The sequence below is a fragment of the Mixophyes fleayi genome, chromosome 7 (assembly GCF_038048845.1).
Source record: "Mixophyes fleayi isolate aMixFle1 chromosome 7, aMixFle1.hap1, whole genome shotgun sequence".
Lineage (NCBI taxonomy): Eukaryota > Metazoa > Chordata > Amphibia > Anura > Limnodynastidae > Mixophyes > Mixophyes fleayi.
Window position 1 is genome coordinate 105,780,914 of NC_134408.1, and position 17,711 is coordinate 105,798,624.

The following is a 17,711-nucleotide window of genomic DNA, read 5'->3' on the forward strand; positions in this document are numbered from 1 at the left end:
TAGGGAGCTCCTGAAGTCTCCTAATGATTTTGTCACGGCCACTAGGAGTCTTTGCCCAGGCAATCACCAGATGGTGGCTTACCAGAGTAATATAGGTGGTAATAGGTACTCTGGTAGCAGGGTGACAACGGAACGTGAGGAACAGCAGATGGTGAGAGAATGCTCAGGAAAAGTCTATGACTAGCAGCACTGGTAATGAGTATATAACTGTACACGAGGAACCAGATGGACAAGGAAACGTGAGGATAGTCAGTGGTCTGCGTATAGCAAGTTGTACCACTGCTATAGTGAGGAGGAATGTCCAGAGGTAGCGAGGAGGCAGTGAGAGTCAGCGGTCTGCGTATAGCAAGTTGTACCGCTGTCTAGGTGAAGGAATGGAATCCAGGTGGAGGTAGATAACAGGGAAGTCAGTGGTCTGCGGATAGCAAGTTGTACCACTGCTATGTGAGAGGATACTGGAAACTGGTGTCACAGGGAACAGGAATCAGTGGTCTGCATATAGCAAGTTGTACCACTGCAATATATATGTGAGGAGAGCACGAGGAGATGAATGCTATGCAGAGTATACACGGGCACACAGGACTTGATCCCACAATGATATCACAATACAATGATAACAGAGCAGCACTGCTAAAGTATACAAAGTCACAATAACAATCCAGGCAAATAGGAAACAAAGTCAATGGTAGCGATAGTCTCAGTGGATAAAGGATTCCAGAGGAGAACACAACTCAGTCCAGCTAGATATGCAATCACAAGCAAAGTCAATGAGAAGTATGCATACCGCGGTTCAGGAGAGCAGGCTGTCAGAGAGATGTACAGGGATACCTGAACGGCTGAAGGCCGGCAGGAGGAGAGACCACTGGAAGGTGGAAGCGGTAATCAAGTTGGTGCAGCGCACGGCAAGTAAACCAGCATGAACGAGGCAATACTCTGGAAGCAGTAGTAAAAGGAACTGGAACATGAAGAACACGGGAGAGTTGAGGCGGTCTGAACTCCAGTAGCAGAGATGGTAGCAGCGGAGCGCTGACCCGATGAACACAGGAGAGTTGAGATGAACTGGAACTCTGTAGAAGCAATGGAGACAGCGGATAGGAATCAGCTGGCTGCAGACACGATGAACACCGGGGAGTTGAGGTGAGCAGGAACTCTGTAGAAACAACGGAGGCAGCGGATAGGAATCAGCTGGTGCAGACACGATGAACACAGGAGAGTTGAAGTGAGTAGGAACTCTGTAGAAACAACGGAGGCAGCGGATAGGAATCAGCTGGCGCAGACACGATGAACACAGGAGAGTTGAAGTGAGTAGGAACTCTGTAGAAACAATGGAGGCAGCGGATAGGAATCAGCTGGCGCAGACACGATGAACACAGGAGAGTTGAAGTGAGTAGGAACTCTGTAGAAACAACGGAGGCAGCGGATAGGAATCAGCTGGCGCAGACACGATGAACACAGGAGAGTTGAAGTGAGTAGGAACTCTGTAGAAACAACAGAGGCAGCGGATAGGAATCAGCTGGTGCAGACACGATGAACACAGGAGAGTTGAAGTGAGTAGGAACTCTGTAGAAACAACGGAGGCAGCGGATAGGAATCAGCTGGCGCAGACACGATGAACACAGGAGAGTTAAAGTGGTCTGGAAACCACACACGAATAACAGGAATCAGCAGGAGCTGAATACACAAGGAAACACAGGAACACCTTCAGAGGCTCATAGGAATGAGACTCCAAGATCAGGCAACGAGGTATTGACCTCAGGTGCTTTAAATAGGGAGTGTTGCCTGATCAGCCAATTAATGAAAAGCAACAGGTACTGAAGGCTTGAAAGGGCTGCACATGTGCAGACCCTCAGGATGGCGGACGGCCACGGTTCCTAAACAAACGAGAAGTAGCACTCACAGTCTGGTGAGTGACAGTACCCCCCCTTTTAAAGGTGGGCACAGAACACCTGGAACCGGGTTTGTCCGGAAACTTGGAATAGAACTTCTTAAGAAGAGTTGGAGCGTTGAGATCTTCTGCTTTGATCCATGAACGCTCCTCAGGACCAAAGCCCTTCCAATGAACGAGGAAACAAAGAACTCCTCGCGAAATTTTTGCATCCAATATATGAGTAATCTCAAAGTCCTCCTCTTGATGAATCTGAACTGGCCGAGGTGCTGAAGAAGGGACCGAGAAACGGTTGATGATAAGAGGTTTGAGCAAAGACACATGGAAGGCATTGGAAATACGAAGGTTCTTAGGAAGTAGAAGTTTGAAACAAACTGAATTTATCACTTGAATGATCCTATATGGACCAATAAAACGAGGAGCGAACTTCATAGATGGGACCTTCAAACGGATATTTTTGGTTGATAACCAAACACGTTCTCCGATTTTCAGTGGTGGAATAGCCCGTCTCTTTTTATCTGCAAAAGACTTATATCTGGCAGAAGTCTTCTTTAAACAGGTTTTGACCTGCGACCAAATATTTTTGAAGGTTTGACAAATAGTCTCTACAGCAGGAACTTGGGTGGGAGGGAGGGCAGGAAATTCCGGAAAAGACGGATGGTGACCGTAAACCACAAGAAATTGACTTTTTGAAGATGACTCCTGAGATCCATCTTCAACGTCCGAGGACGTCACGAACGCCCGATGAGGAGGAAGGCGTTCTGACTGAACCTTATCGCACAGATCCGTAAATGAAGGATCCTGTGGAGGGAGACCTGATGGACCCGGTGAAATAGACGACTGCTGTATTTCGAATGGAACAACTTGAGAGAGACAACGATGATGACATTCAGTTCCCCAAGACGTAACTTGAGGAGTGTGCCAGTCAATCTGGGGAGAGTGACGTTGAAGCCATGGAAGGCCTAATACAATCGGACTTGTAGTAACAGAAAGAATTAAAAGTGAAATTTCTTCTTGGTGTAATACACCGATTTGAAGGGTTACTGGAGACGTACTCTGGGTGATGAGACCATTGATAATGCGTGATCCATCGATAGCAGTCACAGTAATAGGTGTCTTCAAAGTAATCACTGGTAGGGACCATTGATTCACGAGGGATTTAGAAATAAAGTGTCCCGCAGCTCCAGAGTCAATAAGTGCTTGGGACTTAAAGGATTTGGTAGCAAAGGAAACTGTAACATCAAAAGCACAGACTTTTAATTTCATAGAACAAGGAGAGGACTCCAGGGACCCTAACTTCACCTCTCCAGAACTGGTTAGGGCCTGGCATTTCCCGATTTTTTGGGGCATGAATTGAGCATATGCGTGGAATCAGCACAATAGATACAAAGTCTATTTTTTACTCTTCGGTCCCTCTCCTCTGAAGTTAATTTGGAGCGACCTATCTCCATGGGTATCACCGGAGATGAAGCTAGGCGAGGTTGAGGACTTGAGCGAAGAGGTGCTTTGACTGAAGTTGTTTTTTCAGACTCTCTTTCGCGAAATCTCATGTCTACACGGTGGCAAAGAGAAATCAAATCTTCTAAAGAAGTAGGTAATTCTTGAGTAGTCAGTGCATCTTTAATTTTATCAGAAAGCCCCTGCCAGAAGGCAGCAATTAACGCTTCAGTGTTCCACTGAAGTTCAGAGGCTAATATCCTAAATTGAATGACGTACTGGCCTACTGTACGAGAACCCTGACGTAGACGGAGGATGCTGGATGCAGCGGAAATAACACGACCTGGTTCATCAAATACACTTCGGAACGTGGAAATAAATTTGGCACTATCCTGTAATAATGGATCATTTCTTTCCCACAGGGGGGATGCCCATGCGAGAGCTTGTCCAGAAAACAAGGAAATGAGATAGGCCACTCTGGAACGATGAGTAAAGAAATTTTGAGGTTGAAGCTCAAAATGAACTAAGCATTGATTCAGAAACCCCCTGCATGTTTTGGGGTCTCCATCATATTTTGACGGAGTAGGCAGGTGAAGCGTGGAAGCCGTAGACACCTGGGATGGCACTGGGGAAACGGAGGAAATCACAGGAGCATCAATAGTAGCTGTGATATTCTGCACAGACGTTCCTTGGGAGGCTAACGCCTGGTAACATTGCAGCAACAGTTGTTGGCGAGCATCCTGTTGTTCCATTCGGGAGACCAGATGCTGCAGCATCTCTTTAGCTGTAGGTTCCGCATCTGGGTCTGTCATGGCCTGATCTTACTGTCACGGGCACTAGGAGTCTTTGCCCAGGCAATCACCAGATGGTGGCTTACCAGAGTAATATAGGTGGTAATAGGTACTCTGGTAGCAGGGTGACAACGGAATGGGAGGAACAGCAGATGGTGAGAGAATGCTCAGGAAAAGTCTATGACTAGCAGCACTGGTAATGAGTATATAACTGTACACGAGGAACCAGATGGACAAGGAAACGTGAGGATAGTCAATGGTCTGCGTATAGCAAGTTGTACCACTGCTATAGTGAGGAGGAATGTCCAGAGGTAGCGAGGAGGCAGTGAGAGCCAGCGGTCTGCGTATAGCAAGTTATACCACTGTCTAGGTGAAGGAATGGAATCCAGGTGGAGGTAGATAACAGGGAAGTCAGTGGTCTGCGGATAGCAAGTTGTACCACTGCTATGTGAGAGGATACTGGAAACTGGTGTCACAGGGAACAGGAATCAGTGGTCTGCATATAGCAAGTTGTACCACTGCAATATATATGTGAGGAGAGCACGAGGAGATGAATGCTATGCAGAGTATACACGGGCACACAGGACTTGATCCCACGATGATATCACAATACAATGATAACAGAGCAGCACTGCTAAAGTATACAAAGTCACAATAACAATCCAGGCAAATAGGAAACAAAGTCAATGGTAGCGATAGTCTCAGTGGATAAAGGATTCCGGAGGAGAACACAACTCAGTCCAGCTAGATATGCAATCACAAGCAAAGTCAATGAGAAGTATGCATACCGCGGTTCAGGAGAGCAAGCTGTCAGAGAGATGTACAGGGATACCTGAACGGCTGAAGGCCGGCAGGAGGAGAGACCACTGGAAGGTGGAAGCGGTAATCAAGTTGGTGCAGCGCACAGCAAGTAAACCAGCATGAACGAGGCAATACTCTGGAAGCAGTAGTAAAAGGAACTGGAACATGAAGAACACAGGAGAGTTGAGGCGGTCTGAACTCCAGTAGCAGAGATGGTAGCAGCGGAGCGCTGACCCGATGAACACAGGAGAGTTGAGATGAACTGGAACTCTGTAGAAGCAATGGAGACAGCGGATAGGAATCAGCTGGCTGCAGACACGATGAACACCGGGAAGTTGAGGTGAGCAGGAACCCTGTAGAAACAACGGAGGCAGCGGATAGGAATCAGCTGGTGCAGACACGATGAACACAGGAGAGTTGAAGTGAGTAGGAACTCTGTAGAAACAACGGAGGCAGCGGATAGGAATCAGCTGGCGCAGACACGATGAACACAGGAGAGTTGAAGTGAGTAGGAACTCTGTAGAAACAACGGAGGCAGCGGATAGGAATCAGCTGGCGCAGACACGATGAACACAGGAGAGTTGAAGTGGTCCGGAAACCACACACGAATAACAGGAATCAGCAGGAGCTGAATATACGAGGAAACACAGGAACACCTTCAGAGGCTCATAGTAATGAGACTCCAAGATCAGGCAACGAGGTATTGACCTCAGGTGCTTTAAATAGGGAGTGTTGCCTGATCAGCCAATTAATGAAAAGCAACAGGTACTGAAGGCTTGAAAGGGCTGCACATGCGCAGACCCTCAGGATGGCGGACGGCCACGGTTCCTAAACACACGAGAAGTAGCACTCACAGTCTGGTGAGTGACAGATTTACATATGCCACAGCTGTAGCTTTGTCCAATTAAATGCAAATCAGCCTGCATTTCAGGAAGTACTGAGCATTTGTCAGAGTGTCTATCAAAGCTGCAAGTTCTAGTACATTGATGGAAAGCTCTGACTCCTTGCAGGACCAGAGATCCTGTAGCTAATGGTGTAATGTCAACTCCCCTATATCTATCTATCTATCTATCTATCTATCTATCTATCTATCTATCTATCTATCTATCTATGTACACACAACACACACACATAATTTCATTACAAGAGAGAAATGTTTAGGAACTTAGGCCTTCAGAGAATCCCACACCAGAACAAAGCTGTCTCTAGTGGGAACCACTCTTTGTTCACAGGGTTTGCCATCTGATCTGCCCCATCTCTACGCTCATTAATCAGCACAGCTGCCGAATTGGGTCAGGCAGTGGTGGAACTACCATTGGTGCAGCAGGTTCGGTGCACCGGGGCCCATGGAGATAATGGGACCCACTGAACTGGGAACTAGCATGCTGTGGGTCCTGGTTCCCTCCTCCCCACTCACCTCCACCAGGGCCCACAGCTTGGTAGTTCCACCTCTGGGGTCAGGGACTGACTGCTGAGGCTGTCCAACTCTATCCTACCTTCCAATAGGGTCCAGAGTGCATCCATAGTGCCTAACAGAGCTAATAATAATGAACCCCCACTGTCCCCACTTCTTGCATTGAACAAAGGATCCTTCTGGAGCCTTCCACAAGTGGGGGAAGAGTTTAAAGCACTGCATCATATGCCTCAGTCTTCAGTAGTAGAAATACATTCCAGTTTGGGAGCTGATGTCGCTGCAACTGCAGCAGTCACAGTTAATTAAAGATATAAAAGTAAATGAAGAAATGAACTCATGGCTGCCTTATGCAGCTCTGTATAAAATCGCCCAGGGCACTTAGTTTGAACTGAGGAGCAGTTGGTAATGGGTTGTAGAGGGGAGGAGATTTTGTTTTCCACATTTTAACTCCTAAGTGTCTAGCTCTTGCATCTATCTTACACCCCATGGTAGCAGTGTCCCTCAAATTAGATGAAAGATAATTTTTTTATTAATATAGTAGGAGGGGGGATTAGTGTATAATTATATTAAGATAATAATATTATTTCATCATTATAATAAGGGGCAAAATTATTTTATAATTATATTGACAATACTATTTGATCGCAAATAGGGGCAAAAATTATTTATTTATGACAGGCAACAATTATTATTTCATGATGTGGTGACCATTTAAAGCATGCACTTGCTCCTATTTTGTCTTTTGTTTTAAGGGGGGGATGGACAAATCCTTTTCTGTATGATTTGTACATGGCCATGGTGGTGTATCAGGATTAGAGAAAACATCTTTGTATTGTTGCTGCTGCATTAGATAGATAGATAGATAGATAGATAGATAGATAGATAGATAGATAGATAGATAGATACACATATATAGATAAATATATAGATTTACATATATATATATATATATATATATATATATATATATATATATATATATATATACACATACACAGAGAGAGAGAGAGAGAGAAAGAAAGAAAGAGAGAGTAAGAAAGATATATATATATATATATATATATATATATATATATATATATATATATATATACACACACACACATATATATATATATATATATATATATATATATATATATATTAAGATATAGATATCTATATTAAGGTATAGGTATCTGTATCTATGGTTAGCTATAGATACTTAACTTGATGTCAGTCCGTTTTTCCTTGTTTCCCCTGGTGTCGATTCCCCAGAACACACCCCAGCATTGTGTTCTATTTTCATAACATGATTTTGAACTACCTCCTCTTTCCTGAAATAAGAAAAAATATTGTGCTCTAAGATTTACAGCAGTTTTTTTAAGTTGTTTTATCTTTAAATTATATTATTATTATTATTATTATTATTATTATTATTATTATCTTTTGCAAATTATATGTACCAATATAAAAATCAACTCAATTGATTTTGTTATTTTAGCATGAAATTACTGAAATACATTTCTGCTTTCTGTTCTTGTTTCTCCCATCGATGTAAAGTCTTTCTATTCTGGCCTAGGGGTGACTTTGTGTGTTGTCTATGGTTGCTACAGCACAAACTATGATATCTAAGTTTAGCTTTTGGAAATATTTGAGACATTCTGGGCCTTATTCATTAAGGAAAGTATAGCAAAAAAAAAATATTAACTTTGAACCTTGGCAAAGCTATGTTACAATGCAAGGGGTACAAATGAGTTTATTATTTTGCACATAAGGAAAATACTGTGTTTTTTGAGGTAGCACACAAATAGTTGATAGTTTTATTTTCACACTAACATTTAAAGTTGATCTAGGACATGCCTTACCCCAACTATAAATCTGTCCCCACATTTTAAATTTTCCTCCCCCTCCAATGCTACATAGTTTTGCCAAGGTGCAAAGTTACTCATTTTTTTGCTTTACTTTCCTTAATCAATCAGTTTATTCTTCATTTTGCCTCCAATAAGCTTTGCTCTTACAATGATATTTACAAAACTTAACCTCTCACTGTATGTATCCTCAAGCTCACTAGTATTTAGTTACGGTATATAAACTCCTTAGAATGTGAGGGTGGATTTGGCTTGCCAACCATTAGTATATTTATGGGCAGTGAAATTTACATCTGTCAGTGAGAAGAGAGTATAGGTTACTAAAATCGGACACCTCCTTGACTATACTAAAGTACACAAAGATGTACAAAATCAAAACATTTTATATACTCTATGTAACTCCTGCACCTAGTGCATACCAGAGAGTTGAGTGGGTCCACAGAGCTGATCGACATGGGAGGGGTTATCGGCTTTAGGACACACTGTAGCTCAACCTTAGTGCTAAAAACTAAAATTTCCAGCAACCCTGAGCTGTGATGGGCAAGTATATGATATCAGAGCCTTCCAGAAATTGTGACTTTGGATCCAGATCAAAAAAAAAGAAAGAGATATGCAGGAGAGTGGCAGATGATGAGTAAATTCGGCCTTAGTCCGGTCTGAAGTCATACCCAAAGCCTCTATTCAACCAGAAACATGTGCTTGTGTGTTTCCTGAGGCTGCACTGAAGAAAAATCAAAAAACAAAACTAAAACAGGCAAGGGTAGTTTTGCCAAAACCAAAACCAAAGCACGAAGTTAATCCAGATCCAAAACCAAAACCAAAACCAAAACACGGGGGTCAGTGAACATCTCTATCCATAACCTGTCTAAGTCCTGCCACCAGTCAGCATAGCAGAAAGCACTATTAGAGCCAGCTACTAGACCACCAGTGGGTAATGCCAATCCCATAAGGAAGCCTGCTATAACCAAAGAATAGCCTGTCAGGGATCCTGTGAGAGAGGAATGGCAGAGTTTATGTAACCTGCGTAACACTGCACTGCACTACATCCAGAGCTATTTATATTTCAGACAATCTGTTTAAGACAGAGTTAGCCTTTCATTGTACTACAATGCTGCGACTCTACCGCCCTCACCTATCCTACTGCACAATTAGTGGTGATTACTAGTCAAGGGTTTACTCTGCCCCTTTTCACTATATCTACGCCTATCTGTAGAGGAACAATGTGTTCTTATAGTGTGCTGAATCTTCTGTTAATCTTCACTTTGAACATACTACCTGCAACTTTCCTCAAATCAGACAAATGTAGGATCTGGCACCCTTATCATTGTTTCTGCATTTTCCAAAGGGTCCTCATAGCAAATACATTCTCTGACTGCATGTTTTTTTCAAGCCTTATACAGGCGGTGAGTTACTATTATTACATTGCATTTGTACCAGCATCACTGCATTGTTGGCTGTGCATGTGTATTGTTATTGCATTATTATTCAGTGCTTTTATCCTTTTTACTGTCAATTGTAATCAATAAATGCAAAGCAACTAATATACTCACCTTCTAACACATAGAATAAAGATAATTGCTTAAATATGTTAAATAAGACATAGATTTAAATTTTGATACTCTAAGGTCACAGTTTAAATTATATAAATGATGGTGGCAACAAAAGCAAATGCAAGTTCATCCAACCAACTAACACTATAAAAACAAACATAGGGATTGCCAACTGGCGCAGAATCCCAGGCGCTTTGAGGCCATTCTGGCCTCAATGTACACGTTTGTTGAAACGATACCCAGGGCATTCTCCGAAATGAGCCTAACAGAGACACAGATTGAAATGGGAAGAATCCTGTGGCCAAACAGAACTCTTGCCATGTATTAGTTGCTGATACCTCCATTGAGGTGGATGGATCCATTCTAAAGGAATGGGTGAATTACTCGGCAGCCCTATCATTTTAACACATTTCTTAAAGATAAAACCTAAGTGATTAGAGGTGTAGAGTCAAGGTTGAGCAGCCAAATTTGCTCGCTAATAGGCCTAACCAACAAGTGAGCACTAGCCAGTGCTACTGGGCAGAAGACAGGATCAGAGTGTGTCTCCACCGTGACTCCACACCCCTCACCAAATAGATCAATTTTGTTTTTGTTCAACTTGCAAATCATAGATGCATTAAAACTACATTCTTAGCCAATAGCCCCGAATCGGGGGAGAGTTTAGATGTAGTCTAAGGGACCCGAAAGGCCAGCAAAAAAGCTGTGCTGGATAACAAAGCTTCATAATCGGTAACCATCACCCACCGACCCGCAATGATCAGCTGACACATCAAGGGTTACCATTAAGATCAGCACAAGGAGCAGGTCCCCTGTATTTCACCTGGTTAGAAACGGTAAAGTACATCAGCCAAAGCGTTCCTGATATCCAGCACACTCTCCAGCACACTCTCAGCTAGTAACCCAATGTTATGTTCGAGGTAGCGCAAAGAGCTCCATATCCACCATGACGGAAAAACAGAAAAAACCTCTGGCACTACCAAATTAATCAAACCAGCTGTCACCCTCTACAATTTCCAAAAAAAAACTTTACCTATAGGGATATAATGTGGTAAGCAAAATAAAGGAATTCTAACATGGATTGGATCTGCCTAAAGGATACTTCATCCATGTGCCTGACTGACAAAATCAGCTCTCTAGCTTGCCACCCTTTCCATAGGAAGGCAACAGCCTTCAATCGAGTGTGAAAATGGAATGCATTATTTCCAATGACTGCATTCCTACTAACGCTGTTAATCGCATCCGGTATATTTGCGTTTTTTTAAACCAGCTCCAAGCAAACATGCAATGTGTCTGACTACGTTGGGCCTATTTAGAGTTAGGAACAAATACAGCTAAAGGAGCAAATTTGCAACCGGACAAACCACGATGACGTGCAGGGGGGGCACAATTGCAATTGTTGGTGCATGCAGGTAAAATACGGCCGCTGAGCTTCAGTAAATTAGTCACATAGTCATGGAGGGAAGGCTACTTTTGTCAGTATCCTGCAATCTAACCCCAGTTTACCCAATCAGTTTATAATTGGAATACAAAACACGCAATTCAAACATATTATTATTTATAATGATCAGTATTAGAAAGAAAATCTATAAGCAACCAATATCAGCCATGAGTCTATATAGTAGGTTCAGTAAATAAGAGGACCTCTACACACAGTTGCAACACCAGCACAGGTGGTAGCTTCCAGTTTAATTGAAAAGTGTGAGGAAGGAATAGGTATTAACAGAATAAAAACTGACCAGATACACAAAATGGAAAGTAAAGATAGCGGGAGCAGAGCAGACCTATACCCATATTCATCAACAGACATTTCTTCAGATCTGCTCCTTGATGAATCAGGCCCGGAATGTGTAAACGGTTGACACTCACCGAGGTGATACAACATAACACAAAAGATGCAATGCATGTATGTCTGGCTTAACCAGCACAGTGATCAACACATGCAGCAATTATGGGCCACAAAAGGCAACAATTCTCATGAAGAAGGATAGGTCAAGGCGGTATGCAAAAAGCAGTGAAAGAAAATCAATGTTATCTCCACTTTTCAATAAATGAGCCTGTTAGTTCATTTTCTGCACTGTGCTCCAAGTTCGGCCAGGCATGTTAATTAAATAAGATTTCCTCTGGAGTGTGTGTTTTCCCACAAGTTATATACAGAGAGTCGGGAGGAGATTTTCCCATTTAAAACCTAGGAGACCCTGCTAGAATCTATAGCCTGGAGAGAGAGCGTGAAGTGGTGGCACTGCATTTGAGAATATAAGAAAAGGTCTACCACCCATCTCCCCACCAAGTGAGTTACTTGGAAGCAAAAGGGCTGCAAAAGATGATAATAGTATCAAATATTAATATCAAAACTCTAGACGATAAGAATATATGTTAAGGGTTGAATCTAAAATGCAGAACAATGGAATTATTTTATATAATTCTTATTTTGCATATGGTCAATGCTGAAAAATTATATATGACAATATATTGAAGCTTTATATTTTACTAAGTATCTATTGTGGGAGTAGCAAATCTTTGCTGCTTGCAATGAGTGGAATGTGCTGGACTTCTAGAAAGTCCTTTGAAAATACAATGGATGGGGACAGCATATAGGGAGCTTCCTAATTTATGTATTTAATAACAATGCACATTAATTAGCACAGGCCTATGTAAATAATAACTCATTTTTTTTATTTTTTTTTAAATAAAGTGACACTTGAAGTAGAGACATAAGACACTTACAAACACAATCAACTAGTCACAAAGCATCAGTCAATAGATAATCATGCATTTAACCTAATAAATATGCCAAGTGGCTTGTCCTCCTTTACCTGTGAGTGTGCGTGTATTACTGCAAGTATTTTTAGGGTATCAGGTAAGGATTTCCTGAGTCAACCCCTTGTTGGACCCTGCAAGAACCCATAACCTGAAAGTTTAAACTATCATGGATGGGAACTGTATCGAGAAGAAACCCTGGAATACGTGAGATAAGTCTAAGTGTGAGGTGTAACACCGCTTTCCCCTGCAGGTGCAGGGGGGCACCAGGAGGCACAGGAGTTACATGTAAGTTGGAAACCATTATCCTGTCTTCCATTATCCTTATTGTCCCCTAGATGCTATCACTTTGATGAAAGTCTGGTATAACATAGGAGCAAATACTGTAAATATCCAAAACAAATATATATGTTTTGGTAACCCTATGCTAGAAAGCAGTCCATGATCACAACTCACCACTCCAGTATAAATTTAGGTATATTAAATTAGGGCTTTACTAACTTTGATCATCAAATACCCTCAACATGTGATGTTTTCAGCATCTCCACCTATCAGAACATGGAGTCACAGATTAAACTACCATTTGTGCATGATTTAGGAAACGCTCAAAATATGACCTATTGAAAGTATATGGTGACCGAATGATTTTTTTTATTTGAGACAAAGCATGGGTGTAGCTAAGAGCTTTCTAAACATTCTAACTGTTGATTATTACAATTTAAAGCTTTTCATACACTCTTGGGGGAAGAGTTACTAAACGGCGGGTTTAAACAATTGGGGGTGTTGCCTATAGCAACCAATCAGATTCTAGCTGTCATTTTGTAGAATGTACTAAAGAAATGATAACTAGAATCTGATTGGTTGCTATAGGCAACGTCTCCACTTTTTCAAAACCGCAATTTAGTAAATATACCCCTTGCTCTTAAAACAAAGATCAGTATTTACTTGGACTTCTGCTTAGGCCCATAATTACATTGCTTACTCCCTTACATACACCCTTGCTTCATTGCTTTTTAACAAAAGCACCACAACCTCCCATATGTTTGAAGGTAAGTAAATACAATATAGGAGTACCATAAAAAAAACAAAAAACAGAAAATCAAGGCATGCTACAAATAGTAGCACTTTATATTATTGCTACGGAAAATGTGATCATCATTACTATTCTTAGTAAGATGGAAAATCTAAACCAAAATAATAAGTAAATATTCACATAATTAATATTATTAATAACATTTACCAAGATCCTTAAATAACAAACCCTAGCTCATAAACCCATACAATACAATTAATGAATGAAGTACATTTTATCAGTGTATCTTCATTGTGTCTAAACCTTGAGTGTATATAGCCACCGTTAACCAATCAGGCTTTCCCATGCTCTGACCAATAAGAATGAAACCACTATGGTCATAATTATTGCTTCTAAGCCTGTTATTTACAAAGCAGCTCCTGTCAGAAGCAGTACTTCCAGTGTTCTTATGTTTTTCTTTTTTATTCTTTTTGACTGCAAACCTAGAACAAAGAGGACACCCCTTTGATCTAGGTGTGCTATAAAGGAGTTTAAAGAGAGTATGTGTTTGGGAGACTATTTCAATAAAGGACTTTTTCACTGTGTAGTTGGCTTAATTTTTAAGTGTTTTCTGAAAATGAGCATTTTTAATGTATGTTTTTGTTAAATACTTTATAAATAGAAATAATCAACCATTGTTTGTATTTTTGTCTTCAATGGTCAATAAAATATCATATCTTTACCTCTCAACTGTCCCGATTCCATCAGGATAGTCCTGATTTTAGGGGACTATCCTGATTAGCCAGAAGCTCGTCCCGGCATGAGGACAGCTGGCACGTATTTCCACTCTTCACTTTACATACAAGCTGTGTAAACTAGTTAGTGGTGCACTCTTTATATAAGGAATATAAGGAAGGATGGGAGGAAGATGTAAGTGGATAGAGGGAAGTGCAAACTATGCCCTCCATGGTGCTGGCCACACCCATACACAGCTGGCCTCACCCACACATCACTGGCCACACCCCGGTGGTACGGTTTTTCTGACAATAGGCCCTTTATCATTTTGAGCCCCAGGCCCATGTGGCCCTTAATCTGGCCCTGGTTTTTAAGTAACTTTTGTCAAACTCTAGATCAGGACTAAATGAAAATGGAGTAACAAAAAAATTAATGTATAGTTGGACTCTAGAATAAAGGTTCTTCTTTAAAATTGCAAGGAATGATACATCATAGCTGTAGAGAAAATTGTGAATGATCTGTGATAAGTTCAGCTTGTTATGTGATCCACAGTGCACTCTTTCCAATATATATTAGTTTATTTTTTGCTTACTCAAACACCATATTCTAGCAACATAGTTAAGGTCACAGCACACTCCTACTGTATCCAGGATGCATACCCACAAAATGGGAATTTCCCATGCATAAATGACTGTCCTTCTCTCCCCAGATAATCGAGAGGGGCAGGTGAATATATATATACACACACACACACACACACACACACACACTCTGGCAGTACCATAGTGTTAGAACAGGTCGTGAGTACAATATCAAATCTCTCAAAATATGTATGCACTTCCATTTAGATGGATTGCTAATTTAGCTGCCTGCCCACAATCTAATGGTTGATTTTGAGCAAAAACTGTTATATTTAAGTTGATGCTTGCAGAGTACATCACACAACACATATTAACCTAATAACAACTGGCTTTTTTTGGGGATACCTCAATATTACAAATATTAGATGCATAAACTATATATGCACATGCTTTATTAGTTACTTACCTGAATGTCAATAGACGAGTAGAAAGAAGAGGAAAGAAAAGCATGCAAAGTATCACCCTCCATAATTCATTGTCAACATTCAACTCTCCAAACCAAACTTTTGTAAGGAATGCCTGTACACAGAAAATATATATATATTATTGCTGTGTTTCTTTAAGTGAAATTCTTACTGCTATTATTATTAATATGATACAGTATTTATAAAACACCAACTTTTATGTAGCACTTTAAAATTATAGTAGGCAGTGATAAGACAAAGTACAGAGTTGAAACAAAGGGTATAGAGTGCCCAGCATCCAACTGATTATAATGTAAACTATGTAATGACAAACTTTAGTTGCAACTATCACTCTGACCTATGTTGTTTTGTTGTTATCTTTTGCTATTTTGTTTATTTTTATAGTTTTTTCTCTAAGTTGACAAATCCATATTAAAGTAGCGTATATGTTAAAAATATCATTAATACCTTAATTATTAATAAACTCATAATTACTCTTCAAATAAGTTTTATGTGGAATGATAAAATCACTTACATGTATTCATAGATGTGTTATTCAACCTCAAAACATAAGCCCTTTACTATTTGCTAGACTATGTAACATTATAAAGTATAGTTAGCAATTAAAACAAACCTGAACACCGCCATGAGATACAAATTTCATATCTTTAGCTTCAAGAGCTAATTTCAAACAGGTGGTTTGTCCCCAAGTTTCAGAAACTCGTATAAGAAGCTTTAGAGCTCGTTCATCATCTTTCCTGTAACTCTCAGTGAAAATACCTGAATTTGCAGGAAAAACATATGTTAATTACAGCTATTTGGAGAATTATTTAACATCACTAAAATGAGTCAGCATTTCAAAAGACAAAGACACAATGCTGGAGGCTACTGAGTAGGAGGAATTGTGCATAATCAGGCCCGGCGCTCCCATTAGGCAAGGTTAGGCAGTTGCCTAGGGCGCCGGGCTCTGGAGGGCGCCTGGAGGGCGCCACAGAATGAAAATTACTTTAAAACTGTGCGGCGACCGCTGACCATACCTTTCACGGCCGCCGCAAAGCATTCAGATAAATCCACGGGGAGGGGGAAAGAGGCTATTGCTCACCACCGCCGCCTCTCTGCTCTGTCTCCTCCCCTCCACTCACTGACTGTCGGGCATGACATCATCATCACGGCCCGACAGTGTCAGTGAGTGGAGGGGAGCAGACAGAGCAGAGAGGCGGCGGTGTTGAGGCAAGGTAAGGAAAGACGTGGGGAGGAGGGAGGAAGGAGGAGGGCGACGATTTTCAAAGTGTTCCTGCGGCAGGGGGGGGGGCGCCGATTTTTGTGGGGGGGGGCGCCGATTTTGACAAAGTGCCTAGGGCGCCATGGACCCTAGCACCGGCCCTGTGCATAATAGTGATGTTCCTTGCTCAGTATGGAGCAGAAACACCAGTGTGACTAGTTTTGAGCAGCAAAAAGCAAACAAAACAAAAAAATTATTTAATTTTATAGAGCAAGATGATTAAAATTAAATGAAGGGGTGGAGAGGGTGCATTTTACGTTTGCTGCCTTGTGGAAGGGTGCACAGCCCTTTCACTCCATAATAACACTTGCATTTTACACCAAGTTTGCCTTTGAAAGCCATTGTCGCTTTAAATTTGCCCTTTAAAGTCGCCGATTTGCAGAAACCTATGTTTTATACATTTACCCTCAGGTCTTGTCTTATACTTTTAGGACGACTCATTTTGGCAACTTAGGTGGAGAAGCGCATTTCTTTGCCATAATTTAACAAAAGAATGGTTCTAAAGTGGCAGAAGATGGGATGCTGATGTCATGTTTACATTATTCCACAGTGCACCTCTTTAGATTTTTTTTGCCTGCTCACAAACCAAAACAAATTTTTAGATAGCGAAAGTGTCTCCATATCTACTTGATAAATATTAAATCTGAAATTGAATAATTTGTGTTAACAATAAGGTAACCTTGCATTGCACATTTGAACAATGTAAAACTTTGTAAATCCTGTGGCCAGTTTCTAGGCAATTTTGATTCCTTTTGGACCACTGGAGGGAGAAGTGCTGTTTATGGGCTTAAGTAATGGTTACTTTGGACCTGTTTTTCTCCTTATAAAGCTCCCAATTTTAACTAGAATGCCATTATATAATGTAGATTTCTAGTGAATAGAAGCTACATTGATAAATGTAGAATGCATTTGCTTCTGTGTGTACTAAATCCAAAAAAAGCTATATGTTTCACTATGCCTCTTAATCATGTTTATCAATGGGGAATCAGTATGAGAATACCAGGCTTACATGTAGTGCTAGCTGGTCAGCCTAAACTGAATTATGTACCTGGTACCTCTATGAGTTTGGAATCACAACTGGAAAAGTACAAGAGTACTTTATTTTATATCAACAATAGATACAGTATATGCATATACAAGTTACACAGAAAT

General features: G+C 41.0%; 1 protein-coding gene across 3 annotated transcripts in view; it reads right to left on the minus strand.

Annotated features, from left to right (window-relative positions):
* The window catches only part of TRPM2 (transient receptor potential cation channel subfamily M member 2), a 168,724-nt gene that overhangs the window by 94,540 nt on the left and 56,473 nt on the right, over positions 1 to 17,711 (minus strand). For all 3 annotated transcript variants that reach the window (XM_075180247.1, XM_075180246.1, XM_075180248.1), the window contains exons 14-15: positions 15,912 to 16,057; positions 15,280 to 15,392 (exon numbers count right to left, since the gene is read on the minus strand). In XM_075180247.1, coding sequence (XP_075036348.1) covers positions 15,280 to 15,392; positions 15,912 to 16,057 — 259 coding nt within the window. The remainder of the gene's footprint in view (positions 1 to 15,279; positions 15,393 to 15,911; positions 16,058 to 17,711) is intronic.